Source organism: Phyllostomus hastatus, unplaced genomic scaffold (assembly GCF_019186645.2).
Source record: "Phyllostomus hastatus isolate PE091 unplaced genomic scaffold, TTU_PhHast_1.1 phas_scaffold_182, whole genome shotgun sequence".
Lineage (NCBI taxonomy): Eukaryota > Metazoa > Chordata > Mammalia > Chiroptera > Phyllostomidae > Phyllostomus > Phyllostomus hastatus.
Window position 1 is genome coordinate 15,238,431 of NW_025334013.1, and position 17,781 is coordinate 15,256,211.

A 17,781-nucleotide genomic window follows, 5' to 3' on the forward strand; every position below is an offset into this window, starting at 1 on the left:
GGAGAGCCAAAGGGAGAGTAGAAAGAGATTAGGTCAGAAGGGTGTGCGGGGTGCAGAGAGAGAACACATCACCCATCTTCAAGATTAGCGCGTGCGTTATAAAAAACATGACTTTAGAATGCAAAATATACATGCTTTTCAAAGCTCGAAGACGAGACTTGAGGCGGTGTGCTTATGGACGCTCCTCTGCATAAACATTCTCTCCTTCTGTCTCCCTGTGCAGACCAGCTTGGCCATCCATGTGACACAGGGGCGGAAACTGGGAAATGTTGGTGTGAGTGACCATGAACAGGATTCTAAGCAGAGCCTCTGGGTGAGCCTGGGAGATCATTACCCTCTCAGGGCTCTGTGGGGGACGATGCCATTGGCTTCCTCCCAGTTAGGATCTGAGTTTAGTCAGTGGGGCAGAAAAATCCCAGGTCTGCTTACTCTCCAGACCCTGGTCATCATCCTGGTCATCATCACAGCTAATATTCACTGATTCAAAGTACACTTGATAAACCCTCAGACACACCTCTGAAGCCAGCCTTGAAGTAGTCCTTTGCCTCAGGGTCAGCCTGGGCCCTTCTTTGAGGCTCCATTTGATCTTTTAGATCTGGATCTTCTCGGATCTGCTTTGAACTGGTTCACCATTTTGGTTCCTTTTCAGGCAGCAGGAAGGAGGAAGGCTGGAAGGGAACTTTGGAATAGCTCGTGATTCTGTGAGAAACTAACATTGGATTCAGTTCAGAGTCCAGCCAGGCGGTCAGTTTGTCTCTGGCTCATGTCCCCAGTTAGGGGGCAGCCTCCTGGTGCTTCTTTTCAACAAACAAGCTGGTCATAGAGGGAGCTGAGTATGATGCTGGCCGGCAGGGGTGAGCAGGGACACCCGAAGGCCCAATGCACTGATAGCAGCCATCACTGACTGAACAAGACTCAAGGACCAGTAATTGTCCTTGCCTTAGGCGTAATGAAACTGAGGTTTAGGAGTGGGTTTAGGGACCTTGAAGTTTCAGGACAGTCTGACTCCAGAGTATGTTGTGATTCTAATCTCTGGAGCCTGTTGCCTCTTTGTCCGGGTCCCTACAAGAATACGTGAGCAACTTGCTTTGATCTGGAAGAGGAGGAATTTGCAGGTTTCACTGTATTTTATGCATACATTTAATTTGTTCAAACATTAAGTCATCTGTGAAACTTATTGCCATGCGCTAAAGATGTGGAGACAAACTATGTTTGGCCGTTCTGGGACTCATCATTCAACCTAACCAGGGAAGTGGGGAGGAGTAGCTAGCTATGAGTCAAATATTAGAGTCAGAAGAGGGAACAAGTAACTGTCTCCAGAGGGAATGACATTTGCCCAGTCATTCAACAGTAGCAAACCTGGATTGGGTGCTACTGACTGGCTCAAAGTATCACAGCCCCTGTCCTCAGTGCAACTTTTCCGGTTGGAGGACCGCTACATCAAAACCGACCTGGTGCTTGTTAAGATGTGAACTTCTCCCTTCTCTGGAGGAGAATCAGAGAATCGGATAAGGCAGAGCTGGGAGTAGCACCCAGGTGGAGCTGATCACACCCAAGATTGCCAGGTGACTGGGGGGAAGAAATCAGTCCAGGCAGGAGCGAAAAGCATGGAGAATAGTTTGGGGGTCTTTCATGGCCTGCAGACACTGGAGTTGCAGTTCAAGACTAAGTTCTGGGAGAAGAGGGATCCTGTTCCCTCTCCTTTTATCACCCGGGGCCTGGAACACAGGCCTCCTAAATATTTGGGATATATTCACCTGGCAAACTTGAGTGTTCATCAGATTCACCTGGGTGCTAGGCCGGCTCCCAAAGGAGAAGTGTCCAGAGAGTCAAAGGGAAAAACGAAGACGTCAGAGGAGGAAAGGAAATACGTTTCTAAGGGGATGAAAACTTTTCAAAAAGTTGGCCTGGAAAAAAGCAGCCCCATCTATCAGGGAGTTGGGGAAGTGGCCCCTTCAGGAAAGAGCAATGATTCACGAGGCTACAGCCGGGGAGAACCTACTAGCCTCTTCAGGCAGGCTGAAGGTGTGAGATCACGGGGCGCAACTCCAGCAGCAGCTGCACAGCCTCGCCCGAGCTGCCGCGGGAGGCGGTGTCAGGCTCCAACCGGCGGGGGATCTTCCTTCCCGCCCCCTTGGGGGGAGTGGCTCTGGGTCCACGCCCCCGAGCATGGGCCACGCCCCCTTAGCTGCCTCGGGGCGCCGGGGCGGTGGTTTGTCTACAATCCCGCTCGGGGCCACGCCCCCGGGGTCCGGCAGTCCTATTTCCTCTGGAGAGTTGAGCTCCGGGCCTTGCCCCGCCCCCATCGAGGCCCCGCCCCTGGGTCCCGCCCGGTGACTAGAAGCCGCTCCGGCTGGGCCGGCCCCAGAGTCGCGCTCGAGGCGTGGGGTGGTGCCGAGAAGCCCGGACTGTCCTAGAAGGCGCAGTGCGGCTGGAGGCCACTCCAGAGAACCCCGGGAGCAGAAGCAGCAGCCGCTACCACTGTCCGCGGAGCCCACCGAGCCGGCCATGGCGTTGTCGATGCCGCTAAACGGGCTGAAGGAAGAAGACAAAGATCCCATCATTGAGCTCTTCGTCAAGGTGAGAGCGCTCGCGCGCCGTCCCGCTCAGCTGAACACCCCGCGCCCGCCCGGCTGGCTGCCGGGGGCGGCGTCCCTGGGCGTGGGACGCTCGCTAGCCCCCGCGCCCCCGCAGCGCCCCCGCGCGGCGCGCGGCATCCGGGAATGAGGAAAGCACTGCTCTCGCACCCCTGGCCCATTGTCTCCGGGCGCCCGCGCCTTCCGCCGCCGAGGTTGGCCCAGGGAGCCGGGGTGGGACCGGGACCGCCGAAACCTAGCGCCCCGGGGCTGTCGTCACTGCCTTCATTCAGCCGCGCGGGCTCCGGCGGACGCCAGACGGTGGTCCCGCGTCCCTGTGGGAGGACTAGCTGCTCCCCCTGGGGCCCCGGAGTCCCTGTCACCGCACCGCGCCGGGCGCCCGACCCCCCATCCCACTCCTCCGTCCTCCGATTCCACCCCTAGTCAGGGAGCCGAACCCTCGAGCCAGTGGGGAGATGAACTGAACTTTGGACGCTTTCTGAAAGAGCATTCTTCTCCCCGCTGGTGTGAAACCGTAACTTGAATTGTCCATGCAATCTTGATTTCTTGTTTTTAAAAAGAGCAGACATGCTTGGGCTTCCGGGAAAGCCCGAGATTCCTAGCCTGGGTTTTCCTGAGTTAGGTATTTTACCACCATCTGGTTTTCTTGTTTCTGAAACGCGGAATGTTTTGTATGATGCAACATTTTGGCTGCTCCCCTCGGTGTTGCTGCCTCGGGAAGGTTGTGTGCACTCTTTTGTTTTGAAAGAAAAGCTGGTGAGAGGGGCAAAGAAATTCATAACTTGTTTGGGCTTTCGAGGGTTGATTTCCCCCTCTGGTCTGTTCAATTGTTGTATCCTGGAACTATCGAATTTGCTTACAAATACTACCCCTGCCCCTTTCTTTCGTTTTTTTTTTTTTCTTTAATATTTTTCACTGGAGCAAAGGGAGGAGTAGAAGAACATCTGGATCCAGCTGCCCCCCTCAAACCTTCTTTAAAATCCTCTAGACTCTCCGAGTCACTTACTTCAGCAGACTGATTCAGAGCTAGGCTCTGAAGGGAAAGTTAACAGAAATCCAGAAGAATTTTGTTCCATTTTCCCTGAGTTTTTAGTGAAGGACCCTTTTAATGAAGGAAGGACATTGAAGGGTGTGTTTGAGATAGGGAGAGAAGAACTGATCTGCAAGGGCTTAAAACAGTGTCAGTTTTAGGATTTTCTTTAGGTTATCGCTTTTAGAAACACTTTGGCCTAGGAGACTGAAACAGGAGATAGGTATAGAAACCCCAGAATATCTTAAAAGAGTCTCAGTTACTTTGGGTGGCAGACAGAGTACTCTGAAGAGCAGAGAATGTAGGGAGGAAGCTGAAAGAAGAGAAAGGGTGGAAGGCAGCCTGGAGAAGGGCGAGGGGTGGGTCAGAGATCAGTGCTAAAAATGTTTTACTGGGCTAGGCATAGGAGGGGATTTCCATAAACTCAAAAACAGTGTATCTACTAAAAACAAACAAAACCCATGATTCTTAATGGCAAAACTTTAGAAGTGGCATTAAATTTAGAATGTGATAAGGATACTATCAGTAATGGTTGCTTTTCAGCATGGGACTGGAGGTCCTAGCCAATACCATAGGACAAGATAAAACGAAGTATGCAAATTAGAGAGGAAGAGATCAATGCTCAATGCCCTGCTTATTATTAAAATTTAATCCTTAAATTAGGAGGAGAGGGACGTGGTGCATTTGTTTCCCCAAAATGAGTCACTTGCATGCTCTTTCCCAGTTTTTTATATTTGTGGTAGATCCGTATTAATATTTACTAAATACAACTAATTTCTTGAAACCGTAGCTTAGCCTTAAGTAATAACACCTGTGAAAGTATGGATTAGGTGTGGTTTGAAGTATAACGACAAAAAAGTATTTGTGAACCAGCTAAAAGCATCCTGTTTACCAGTAGTTATAAGCCTCTCTCGCTGTCCTTGGTGGCAGAGAACCAGGGCTCTAGTCACAATTCTTTACTCGCTGGCTTGGTTGCCTTGGGCGTGTTGCTTTCCTCCCTGAGACTGACTTTCCTTGTTTGTGAAGCAAGAGGTGAAGTGTTTTTGCTTGTCCTGTGATTCAGCATAGGCAAAACTTTGTACTGATGTAAACCAGGATAAGTGTTTCAAAGGGAATAAGGGTGGGGGGGGGGCAGACAAATGATGGTAAAGAGTATTTTTTATTTCTTCTCAAAACCTATGTGCAGGGCCCTGGCTGTCGTAGCTCAGTGGATTGCTCAGTGGATTGAGCTTGGGCTGCAAACCAGGCATCGCAGGTTCAATTCCCAGTCAGAGCACATGCCTAGGTTGCAGGCCATGGCCCCCAGTAACCGCACATTGATGTTTCTCTCCCTCTGTCTCTCTCTCTTTCTCTCTCTTTTCTTTCCCTCTCTAAAAATAAATAAATAAATAAAATCTTAAAAAAATACCTCTATGTGCAGGAAATGCAAATGGGGGAAATACCCTTGTCAATGTAGTTATTTTGAAAGCAGTGAGGGGGCAGAGGCCATGGCTGTCCAGTGTTGTATTTTAAACACTGTTAATTATTCCACCAAAGGGTTTCTGTGGCAGAAAACTATTATCTGCACTTAAAGCACACGAGTGAGAAATATATTGAGGCTACTTGCTTAGGTAGCTTTAAATGTAAGAGAAATAGGCTAGGACCCTCCCAGCTAGTGTGACTGGACTCAAAGCTGCATTTCCTTTTCTTGTGAGTATTGTTTTGGAATTATTTGCCAGTGAGTCGGGTGACTCCCCATTACTCATATAATAGCAGCTGTCTATTTAAGGGTAGGGACCTTCATAACAGTAAAGAGGCTCACAAAGGCGGTCATACTCAACAGTGAGAGTGCTCATTTCCGCCACCCTGAGCGACCTGATAGGTGTATATTTTGATAACACCGGCCCCAGTTGGGAACCCCCAACCGACGAGGTAAAGTTCAATCCCTTTAGCCTGGGTTTCTAATCCAATTTGTTCACTTACTAATCGTGTTTCCAGACACTTTGCTTAAACCCTTTTGTGCCTCATCTGCACAATTGGGATATTAATAGACCAACCTCATGGGATTAAATTGGTTCATGTATGTGGCATGGAACAGTGACTGGTACACAGGAAGCAAGTACATGCTGATTGTGTGTCATTTTGTATGAACATAGGTAGATGCAGATTCCTCTGCTGGTCAGTAAGGAATTGGGGTGGTGGTTATACAGACAAAACAAAACACAAAAAAACATGGGCAGAGTGGTTTAACATATAAGAATAGCTGTTTCTTTTGAGATATTTGGCAGGGTTTCTAATGTGCTTGGACCCTGGAGCCAGACTGCTTGGCTTTGATGTGGCTTCCAGTAGTGTCAGGGGGATGTCGTAAGTTCTTAGTGCCTTATTTTCCTGACCTCTAGTACTGGGATAAGAAGAATAACAATTTCATAGGGCTGCTGAGGGGGTTAACTGGTAGTCTGTGTGTATTAACTGGAGTAGTCTAAGCTGCTGTAATGAAGAATCCATGCCAAACAGTGTCTCCAATAAGATACAAGTTTATTTTTTTTCTTGCCCAGCAGTCCAGTTAGGGTGTCCTAGGTGTTGGGGTGGCTTTCCTCCTGAGAGTCGGGTAGGGGTTAAAGCTCTTCTCAGCTTGTTTTCCACCTACCCCAGAGCATTGTCCTCTGAGGAGTCAGAGCTGGTGGCCGAGAGGTCCTGGCTCAGCCAGCAGGAGGTGGAGAGTATGGGGGAGGCATATTTCTCTTTAGGGCCCCAGCCCAGAAGTTCTACCTGTCACTTCCTTTCCTGCTGCGTTGGGGAGAACTTAATCACATGGTTTCATCTGATTGCAAGGAATGCCGGAAAATGTGACCCAGTCATATACCACCCTGTGTACGGCTTTAGAAATAGCGCTTGGCACACAGTAAACACCTATTTTCGTTATTGGTGACAGTATATTATTCCTAAATGTGGGCTTCATTAATAGGGTTCAGGGATTCTGTAAATCCTTGAAATTACGTAAAAGATGCTATGTGAGGTATCCCCCTGCAGATGCCTAACCCAGCCTAACCCAAGGGTTAAGAACTATTTTTCCAAAAAAGTAAGTAGTGACATTCTGATTGTCAAGCTTAATTCCTATAAACAAAGTATAGAAGAGAGGTTTGGGCTAGATGATCATTAAAGTCACGTCCATCTGATCACCGGTGACTTCTCCTGGCATGAACTAAGTGCCTAATACTGAGGTAAGTACTATGGGAGATACAAGAAATAATTAAACATTTCCTATCTTCCGGTATATAAATTTTATTGGAAAGAAAACCATACATACAGGGGTGTCTAACCTGTGGCCTGCTTGGCTGCATGCAGCCCAGGATGGCTGTGAATGCGGCCCAACACAAAACCGTAATTCACTTAAAACACTGCGAGATTTTTTTAGATTACATGTCTCAATGTATTTAATGTGAGGCCCAAGACAACTCTTCTTCCAGCGTGGTGCAGAGACGCCAAAAGGTTGGACACCCCTTTCATGGTACCTGCTTAAGGAGTCAAGTGTGGTTCACATTAAGTTGGGCTAGGAGATGGGGAAAGATGATGGTAGATGAACTTGGCCTTAAAAGCCAGTGAAGTAGGTGTTGGAAATAGCAAAGAATGGGAATGTTAGTTGTGACATCATTTGTAAACTCTTTATGCAGGAAGCAATAGGTAGATTGATAATTTTGAAAGGAGGAACCAGGAATGTTTCAAATCCATAGTGTCAGGGAGACAAGTTATTTAAAAGTTGAGGATGAGACTTTTAAGACCTAACTTGAGTTTTTGCTCATACACACGATTTTCCTAGCCTTGCTTGTTCTCACAGCACTTTCCTGTTTATGGGTTGCTGTCTATTCAACAGCTTCCCAGTGGGTTTGGGTCATACAAATGGGCAAACTCTTAGCTGCTCTGCCCGGAGAAAGTGGGAGTTCTCTCTGCGGTTTCAAGGGCAGGCTTCCACCTCCTCTTTTTAAAAAGCACAAACAAGTGAAATAAATTTTCTATGGGAAATGATGCTGAGAACTTTGTTCTCATAACTGAACAAAAAGTAACTCAGCATCAGTATAGTGTTACCTTGGATGTAATTGGTTTGTCATTCATTTGAGGTTTCCAGAGGGGAAAATTCAGGAGATAGACATGAATGTGAGAAATGTGAGGTTAATGGGAACGCTGTTTTTGCCAAGTTTTGTTTGAACTGTTACTGAAAATCTAACAATGCTACTGTTAACAAAGGCCAAGGTGATCATTTTGATTAGATGTAAAAATCTGAGAGAAAGGGACCCACAATGGAAAGAAAAAAACAAAATACAAAAAAACAGGAGACCTCTGAGTCAAGGAGACTGAACACATGAGAGCCCTGACACAGTATGAATGGTAGTGGAACAGAGGCAATGTGGAGGACCCGGCCATACGGTCAGTAAAAGTCACATTTGGTTTGGAAGGATGCTTAACTGAGAGCCTGAGATGCCTGGAAGCCAGTTAAAGGATGATGAGCAAGACTTTCCCCCTTCCTGTTTCACTAGCGCTGCGGAGCCCCACTGGTGCCGCCTGCATAGGGAATTAGTGAGTCCATAAAAGGGAAGTGTGTTAGGCAGGATGGCAAGTGTGATTAAGACAGGAATGAAGATTTCCTTGGCTTTGCCTATTTTAGAGGCTGTTGTAGAGAATGGAAAGGGAGTTTCTGAAGGAAAGTGACATTTAGGTCATGATTACAAACCAGTCAAGTATGGTTGAACAGAAATAAATTTAATTCGGGACATCAGTTGGTGAATTTTCTTGGAACTTTTAATCCGCTTGTCTTTTGTTGAGACTTGGCTTTTATCCCTTAGTGCTCAGTACCAAGTATTGGTACTGGGAATATCAAGCAGTCCTATGTGGCTTGTTTTTTTTTTTTTCCTTTAGTTAAAATACAAACCCAGGAAACTTTAGTAGTCTAAATTTATGAAAAGAACAACTTAACGTAGGTAACTAAGACTATATCTGATGCTTATGCCAAAGATGGACTAGGAGTGTCTTACACATTAATGGTAACATTTTGAAGAAGTGACGGTATTGGAGCCAAGGCCAGGTTCATCATGCATGTATTTTGTTTCATAGATTTTTTTTTTTTTTTTTTGCTTTTGTTGAAGCTGAATACAGTGTGATTATAAGCAAGGGGTATAACAGGTCCCCCCCCCTTTTTTGTGATAAAATTATTACTTATAACTTTACATGGAAAATAATTTCTCATGAAAAGGATTTAGTTTTCATAATAGAATTGTAAAAATGTCAATCAACTGTAATAATTTAAGTACTGAAATTTACTGCCGTGTTGCATTGTTATCGATTGGAACATGTGAGAGAAGACAGAAAGAATCTGAATATCATGCCATTTGTTGGAGGCTGAGGTGACTGTGAATGTTTAAATATATGTGAGTTCTATGCATGTTTTCCACTAACAACAAGCTACTTTACTTTGGACATGGAAACCAGGTGGTGGATGACTAGGGTGAAAGTTCATTAAACACTAAAGACAAGCAGATCAGTCTGTTGTGCTACTTAGGGAGATGGAAGAGTGGTAGCTGTGAGACCAGATTACATCGACTAATCACGAGAAAAAGGTGGTTAATTAAATGAAATTTTGACTTTGAATATACATAGGCCCAAGACTGAACTGAAAAGTTTTCAGACAAAAACGTATGAAGCATGTGAAGTTCTATATTACTTGATGTTCTAGGTTATAGCATATTTTATTGAATGCAGGAATTTAAAATTTTGGTTTAGCCCTGGCTGGTGTGGCTCAGTGGATTGAACACTGGCCTACAAACTGAAAGGTTGCCAGTTCAATTCCCAGTCAGAGCACATGTCTGCGTTACAAGCCAGGTCCCCCTGTTGTGGATGTGCAAGAGGCAACTGATTGATGTGTTTCCCTCTTTTTCTCCCTCCTTCCCTCTCTATCTAGAGATAAATAATAACATTTTTTAAATTTTGGTTTAAAATTAGGGCTTTTTCAGTGTTCATTAAATCATGTAAAATTGTTGATAATCTTCATTAACATAGACTTTCTTTACATTTTGTAACTGTTGTCAGGAGCCTTGATTGCAAATATATATTTTTTAAAAATGGCTTAGTTGCCCTGGCTGGTGTGGCTCATTTGGTTGGAGTGTCACCAGTACACAGGTACACTAAAAGGTCAAGGGTTTGATTCCTAGTCTGGGCACAAACCCAGTTTGTGGGTTAGATCCCTGGTTGAGGTGCCTATGAAAAGGCAACCAGCTGATGTTTCTCTTTCCTTTCCTCCCCTCTCTCTTTCCCTCCCTCATCCCCCCCTTCCCAAAGCAGTGAAAAACGTTCTGAGGAGAGGCTAAAAAAATAATAAAAATAAAAACAATGGCGTAGCATAAGTAGTAGCTAACCTTAGTCTGTTTTAGTGTAAATGCTGGCCCTAAATTTGCAAAATAACTTAATTTCCTTTTTGTTTTCCAGGATATTCATTGGTACATATTGTATTAAATTTTTTTCTTTCAGTTATAACAGCTATATGTTTACTGTACAACTTATAAAACACAGAAAAGCACAAATAAAAAAAACACTCTCAAACCTTTCTTCTAGAAGTGGCTGCTGTTACTATTTTGTTATATGTACTTTTTTTTTATAAACTTGCTTGACTTATTGAACAGAGTTTATATATAATATTTCTATGTTCTTTACAACAGCAAAACACTAGGATGAGTGAAAAATGAACTCCAAGTGCAGTCTAACATGTAACATGTATTGAGTTGAGTGGGTTTAAAGAAAATTTACTTGATTTAGTTTTTATCAAAGAAACTCAGATTGTATCCGGATTTATTTTCCTTAATAGCAATAAAGGAGCATTTACCCAGTTTGATCTTTGCTGGAGGAAAGCAAGCTCTTTTATGTTATGATACCTGTCAACACTTAGAATTGTTCGTATTACAGATATTGATTAAATGGTTTGAAGGTACACCCTCCCTTTGTGCTCTGTTCTGAAAATCCAAATTATTTTTTAGTATTAATTTTCCCCTTCAATATCTATGTAGTAGTTGGAGGATATAAGAACAGTTGATTGCAGTATAGGGATCATAACAGAAGCAAATATTGATTGAATACTATCAGGGCAAACTAAATAAGATAATTAATTGACTTAGAAATGAGTCAAGTGTTGACATTGTATACTAACAGATGAAGGGTAGTTTGTGTTACCGAATCTATTAAATATGGTTTATTATCAGTTGTTTAAAGAAAATTTATCTTTTCCCTTAATAGTTATATGTCATGTTCTGTAATTTTTATCTATCTAAAATATAATGAATACTTCTGGACTCAAATTTTAAATGGATCCAACTTTCTCTAGTTGTGTATTGAGTTAAATACAAACTTGTTTATCTGGCATTCAAAGTCTTTCACATTGTGATCCCAATTTGTGTTTCCAGTCTTATCTCCCACTAGCCAGCCTCATTCTAGCTAGTTTGGCGCTGAATATGCCATGTACTTCTCTGCCTTCATGGAAGAGCTTTGGTGGTGTTTCCTTTATGTGAAATACTTTTGGCTTCATCAACCTCTCCCCCCAAGTCCAGTTTCTGCCTGCTAGAATAGTATGTGCTCTTCTTTCATGCAAAGAAAGTGCACGATTTCATGCACGATGGTTTAACAATCGTGAGGCACTCTTCTAGTGGCTTGGGTATGTCAGTGAACATCGTGGCGTTCATATTCAATTGTGGGAGGCAAACAAATGTGTATCTACAAGTGCAGCATATCTACCGCTGTGAAGAAACATGAAGTAGGATAAAGAGTATGGAGAATGATATGGGTGCTGTTTTCTAGTTAACAGGGCATTTAAATAGGAAATTAGGAGGCTGTTCAGTAATTCATGCATGAGATGATGGTGGCTTGGATTAAGGTGAGAAGAAGTAGTCTGATTCTGGATATATTTTGAAGATGGATATCTATTTCCTGATGGATTGGATGTGGAACGTGAGAGAAAAGAGTCAAAGGTGATTCCAAGATTTTTGTTCTGAACAACTAGAATGATGAATTTCATTAACTCAGATGGGAAGGTTGGGAAGACCTAGTTCTGATGAGGAGGAGATCCGAAGCTTAGTTTTTGACATGTTAAATTAGAATATAGGTATATATTTTAAGTTTTTATTCATTTATTATTTTTTTTAGAGAGAGGGGAAGGGAGGGAGAAAGAGAGCGAGAAGCACCAATCAGTTGCCTCTCGTGTGTGCTCCAACAGGGGACCTGTCCTACAACCCAGCCATGTGCCCTGACTGGAATCGAACCAGGGGCCTTTTGATTTGTGGGATGACGCCTAACCAACTGAGCCACACCAGTGAGGGCAAAATTAGGATATATTAAGACCTCATGGAGCCTACTGTTTATAGGAGAAGCTTACATTAAATACACAAAGACAGTATATAATTACATTAAGGACAAGAACAGGGCATCTTGAGAAAGAATGACAGGAAACTCAACTTAGATGGAAGCTCAGTGGGGACTTCTGAGAAATGACATAGAGGGTGAATAGCATTAGGAGAAGGAGGGGCTGAGCATTCCAGGCTGGAGGAATTGGCATACATAAAGGCTGGTGATAAATTCAACCAACTGAGTGTGCCTGGAATAGAGAGAACAGTCCAGGTGTAGAGTGAGTAATGGATGAGCTTCTTTTTTTTTTTTTTTTTAAGATTTTTTTATTATTATTTTTATTTTTAGGGAGGGAGGGAAGGAAGGGGGGAGAGAGAGAGAGAGAGAGAGAGAGAGAGAGAGAGAAACATCAATGTGCGGTTGCTGGGGGTTATGGCCTGCAACCCAGGAATGTACCCTGGCTGGGAATCGAACCTGGGACACTTTGGTTCCCAGCCCGCGCTCAATCCACTGAGCTACGCCAGCCAGGGCTACGGATGAGCTTCTTCATGGAGGTTCTTGTATCATGTGAATTTTTTTCTCAGTATAAAGAGCATTTCTTTAACAGGCTTTAAGCAAGGAAGTGGCATGGTTTCGTTTGCATTTTAAGGTGAGTAGTCTGGTCACTCTGGAAAATGAATTGAACAGAGGCAAGAGTGGAAGCAAGGAAACTAGTTAGAGGCCATTGCAATCAAGAAAGATGATAGTGGCTGGGATTAGGGTGATGATGGAAGAAGAGAATGGATTTGAGATACATTTTGAAGGTGCAGTCACTGGGGAGGTATTAAAGAAGAAGTTGCATGTGAGAAATGACGTAGGTTCATAATTAGAATCACTGGTTGACACAGGTGCCTTTTGTTGATATGGAGACGGAGCAGACAATGTTCAGTTTTTGGCTTGAGTTTGTGATGACCGAGATGTCAACTGCAGATGTCTACTAGAAAGTTGGATACACAGATCTAATACTCAGAAAGAAGTCTAGGCAGGGTAGGGAGATTTGGGATAGTATTTATAGTATGTGAGAGCATTCTGTGGATGAGTGAAGAGTAGGGAAAATGCCCAGGACCAAATTCTGAGGTCATGTCCGCACTTAGGTGTTGGGCAATGGAGGAGAACAAGAGGTATTGTAATAGAGCAGTAATAATGGGAAGGCGAAAACTAGGAGAGTGAAGTACCCAGGAAGCTAGGAGAAGGTTTTAGGAAGGAAGGAGTGACCAGTTATGTCAAGTTAGATGAGAAGCTATTTGGTTTGTCAGCCTGGAGGTCATTGGTAACCTTACAGCAACAGCTTTGGTGGAATGGTGCTGGGAAGCCATAGTAGAGTGGCTGGAAGAGTGAGCAGGAAGGCAGAGTAGGCTCACTGTGTAAAGCCAGCTCTTAGGGGAAACTTGGCTAATTAGAAGAGGCAGGTTGGTAGCTGGAGGGGGATCCATATTAAGGGAAAGCATTTTTTTTTTTTTTAAATAAGCCATTAGAGCTATAATGTTGGAAGGAACAGTATGCACACCATGATGTTAGAGGGGAAAATATTTCCCATGAGTCACCATAACATTGACTGGGAGGTCTGGTCTGTGTATATTTAGAATTGTTGCCCGTTCCCACTGACTTATATTTTTGTTGCATTTTCCAAATGTAGGAGTATTTCATACTAAATTGACATAACACATACTTAACTGAAATAACAGAAACATTTATGAGGTGCTTGCTATGTGCCAGACACTGTGTTAAGTGTATTACTTGTATTAATTCATTTAATTGTTCTTTAGTAAAATGTTTGCTGAAGGAGTACGCAGAAGCTTTTTCTTTTTTTTTTTCTCCTTGCATAGGGTTGATTCCAGAGGAGGCTGGTGGGAAAAGAAGAAATAAAATATATGATTTGCTAAAAGCAAATGCTTATTAAATTCATAGAAATAATCATATGAGAAGCCAGAGAAACAGGCTGAGAGTGCGATGCAAGTCATTGGGTTCAGCTCCCATGTGCTGTTTTGATTTAGTGTCTCAAAGTGACTCTTATTTTGGCCCTGACCCAGGTGGCTCAGTTGGTTGGAGCATCGTCGTCTACACTAAAAAAAGGCTTTGGTTTCCATCCCTGGTTGGGGCACATACCTAGGCTGCAGGTTCGGTCTCCAGCTGGGGCATGTACAGGAGGCAACCGATTGGTGTTTCTCTCTCTCTCTCTCTCTCTGCCTTCCTTCCTCTCTTTCTAAAATCAATAAAACATATCCTCAGATGATCATTTAAAAAAATGACTCTTAGATTGAAGTAAACAGATTTACTTTTTTTCCCCCTTGCAAAATAAAAAGGATTGAAGGGAGAGTTCATGACTGTGTATGTAGCCCAGAGTATGTGCCTTGACAGCCACTAGGATGAAGAGTTGCAGTCTTGGTCCCGAAGACGCAGCAGGGATGCCTGTGCTAGATGGCAGTGCTGCCTTGGCACTGCTTGTACAGGTTCCTCCTGTCCTTTGTAATATTTGTGATCCAGTATTCCGAAATCAGAACCAGGGAGTGGTTTTTGACTTGAAGAATCATTTGTATTCCCCATGTAAGGCAGTAGTCTATTTCAGAGTGGAAGATGGTTAGAATTACTACTTCAAGTAGGCAGTTGAGTTGTCATTTGGAAGTTGTCATAGTAGTGACAATGTAGTGACAGTGTTTCAATTCTCGTTCTACCCTTTCACTAGCTGCCTTATTGTCTCCACTGGGGTAATAAGTAGTATCTACCTCTTAGACTTTTGTGAAGATTAAAAGAGTCGATATAAGAAAAGTTCTTAGCGTTTTGACACATAGTAAGCATGGTTTTCTTTTTATTATTCCTTGGGCCTTTTGGAATTCTGAGTTAAGACTGTATTGGCTCATAGTTACCTTATATATTTCAATATATATGGTTTTAATCTCCAGGATGTTACTAAGAGAAGCATCTGCCAGGCCTTCTCTAGGCTGGGGAACTTTCCATTCTTTATCAGAAGAGCAGGTTTAGTGCAAAAAAAGGTCCAGAGTAGACTTGAATTTATTCCTGAGTTAACTTCAGTGAACCGTGGTCCCGTTGGCACTCACTGGGTAACTACAGGACAGCCAGGTTGGACTCTGCCGTCTTAGACCGCCTGCCTCAGCAGCTCTTTCTGCACTTGTAGCTAAATTGAGAGTCCATTGTTAGTGGGAATGTTTTTCCTGTTTCTCTTTTCTTTCCAACTCCTCTCCCTCACCCTTCTCAGCCTTTTTTATGAAAGAATCAAAGAAGTAAAGAATAACCTATGACATATAGGATCTAGTGGTTTTGTAGAAGTTCTTTTGAATTATGGATATTACATATTTATTTCACTTAGCTCACTATGCCACTACTACATTGCACTATTCCTTGATTTTTATGGTATTCACTTATAAAGTTGAACTGGTTATATATTCACTGGCATTTCTTTAGGGGAAATGCAAGAGAGATTAGGTTCTCTCTGTTTAATTTATAGCAGAAGAAATCGACCTAGTGTAGGTTTATAGGTTTTATGCTTAGTAATTTTTGAGGGGTAAGGTTAGAAAGAGTTGAAGTCTCCTAATTCCTAATTTATTTCTAGACCCTAAGATTAAAAACACTTTTTTCACCTTATCCCACAATGGAATGATGATAAAACTTTAGAAATGTAGCATGACTGTAATTGATAGATAATGTAAGGATCAGAAAGTGACTTTAGTATCCTTTATTTTATAATAATATTACAAGCCTCTTGAAACCATTTATTTCTATGTCAGATAGAGCACACTGACACATAAAAATGAACAGTAGGTTTTTGCTTTTCTGTTCCAGTCAGAATAGTAGCTGTAACATAATAATGTTATGGTCCAGGCATCAAAACATTGGTGCCAGGCCCTTTGCGTATCAGCTAGTTTAGGCCTCATATAAACTCTGAGATAGGGGCTGTCGATGCCATTGGCTTGGAGAAGCCATTGTCTGCGTGTGGTCGCAGGGCTAGTAAGTAGCAGTGCTGGGATTTGTACCAAGGTCTTTGTGATCCAGAGCCTAACTCTTAAACACTAAGAGTTTTTAATTTGTTTATATTCCTTTTCTCTATTTGCAACTTGAATTTTTACCCACCAGAGTTTTGTTTTTACTATTTGTCCTTTTCAGTCACCCTGAAAAATTAAGAAATAAAAAGTTCAGAGACTGTTTAAATATATTTCTAAGCAACCAGTGAGGCTAGGTGGTTTGTTAGATGAGTGGTTGCTTTCAGTTCAATTTGAAAGGAAACTGTAAGATTTCCATGACCTCACCTCTGTGCATTTTTGGGTCCTGGTTAATTAGTATTCTATAAAGTACTCTGAAGGGGTTATTTATAAACTTGTTAAGGAGTTTGACTTGATCATCACATATTTGATTTAGAATTATTTTCCAATTTGGAAGTGTTAAAGTGGTCCAAGTTTAAAAAAAATGTACTAAGATGTTAATATTTTTCTGTGTGTGTGTGTTTAACCTCTCCCTTCAGAGGAGCCTTCATTAATCTTTGTATTGTTGATAGAAAAAAAGCAAGGAAGTTTCTTTTTGTGGATAGAGGAAATGGCTGTTAGTTCGGGACTTTACCCATATTAGGTATAAACTAAATATAGATGTGTAATCCAGGAGTGAAGTCACATCCATAAAGTTTCTTAAGCAGAGTTAATGAGATCAGCCAGTGCTTTGGGATCTGGGTTTTTTTGTTTCTTCTGTGCCTTTTTTTTTTTAACTTTTGGCTCACTTAAAAAATTACGAAGCTGTTTAGTCCTATGGTCTGCCTTCCTTTGTCCCTTAAAAAAAAAAACCCAAACCATTTACAAGGATTCTTTCTTTAAAACACAGAAATTAAAAAAAAAAAAAAGACTTCTGGCCAAGGTGGAGGGGTAGGTAGCTACACTTTGCCTCCTCATACAACCAAAAGAAGGACAACAAATTTAAAAAACAAAAACAAGCAGAACTGCCAGAAAATCGAACTGCATGGAAGTCTGACAACCAGGAGTTAAAGAAGAAACATTCATCCAGACCAGTAGGAGGGGCGGGGACAGGCAGCTGGGGCAGAGAGGATGCGCAGAAAGGCAGTGGCTGGCAGGCCGGGTGGTCCCACATTTGCGTGCAGATAAACTGGGAGAAACAACTTGGGAGCCGTGCAACCCAGAGTTCCAGTGCAGAGAAATAAAGCCTTAAAACCTTTGACTGTAAAAACCTATGCGAGTGGTAGTGGTGGGAGAAATTCGTGGCCTCACAGGAGAGTTCGTTGGAGAGACCCACAGCGGGGTCTTAGAACGTACACAAACCCACCCACCCGGGAATCAGCACCAGAAGGGCCTAACTTGTTTGTGGGTAGCAGGGGAAGTGACTGACAGCTGGCTGAGAGCTGGGCAAGTAGCATTGTTCCTTCTTGGCCCCTCTCCCACACACAGAGCCACACAGTGCTGTGGGTTGCCCCTCCCTGGCTCACCTAAGGCTCCTCCCCTTACTAACAGGTACACCAAGACAAAGAAACATGGCCCAAATGAAAGAACAGATCAAAGCTCCAAAATTAGAACTAAGCCATGAAGAGGTAGCCAACCTATCAGATGCAGAGTTCAAAATACTGGTAATCAGGATGCTCACAGAAATGGTTGAGTATGGTCGCAAAGTAGAGGAAGAAGTGAAGGCTATGAAAAGTGAAATAAAGGAAAATGTACCGGGAGCCAACAGTGACAGGAAGGAAACTGGGGCTCAAACCACAAGGAAGAAATAAACATTCAACCAGAACAGAATGAAGAAACATGAATT

The 17,781-nt window shown here is 43.1% G+C and overlaps 1 protein-coding gene across 1 annotated transcript in view; it reads left to right on the forward strand.

The window, feature by feature from the left end:
* The first annotated feature begins 2,349 nt into the window (after positions 1-2,349).
* CLIC4 (chloride intracellular channel 4) overlaps positions 2,350-17,781 on the forward strand; it is a 60,198-nt gene continuing 44,766 nt past the window's right edge. Inside the window, exon 1 of the mRNA XM_045859155.1 lies at positions 2,350-2,580. Within this exon, the coding sequence (XP_045715111.1) occupies positions 2,509-2,580 (72 nt within the window). The 5' untranslated portion in view covers positions 2,350-2,508. The remainder of the gene's footprint in view (positions 2,581-17,781) is intronic.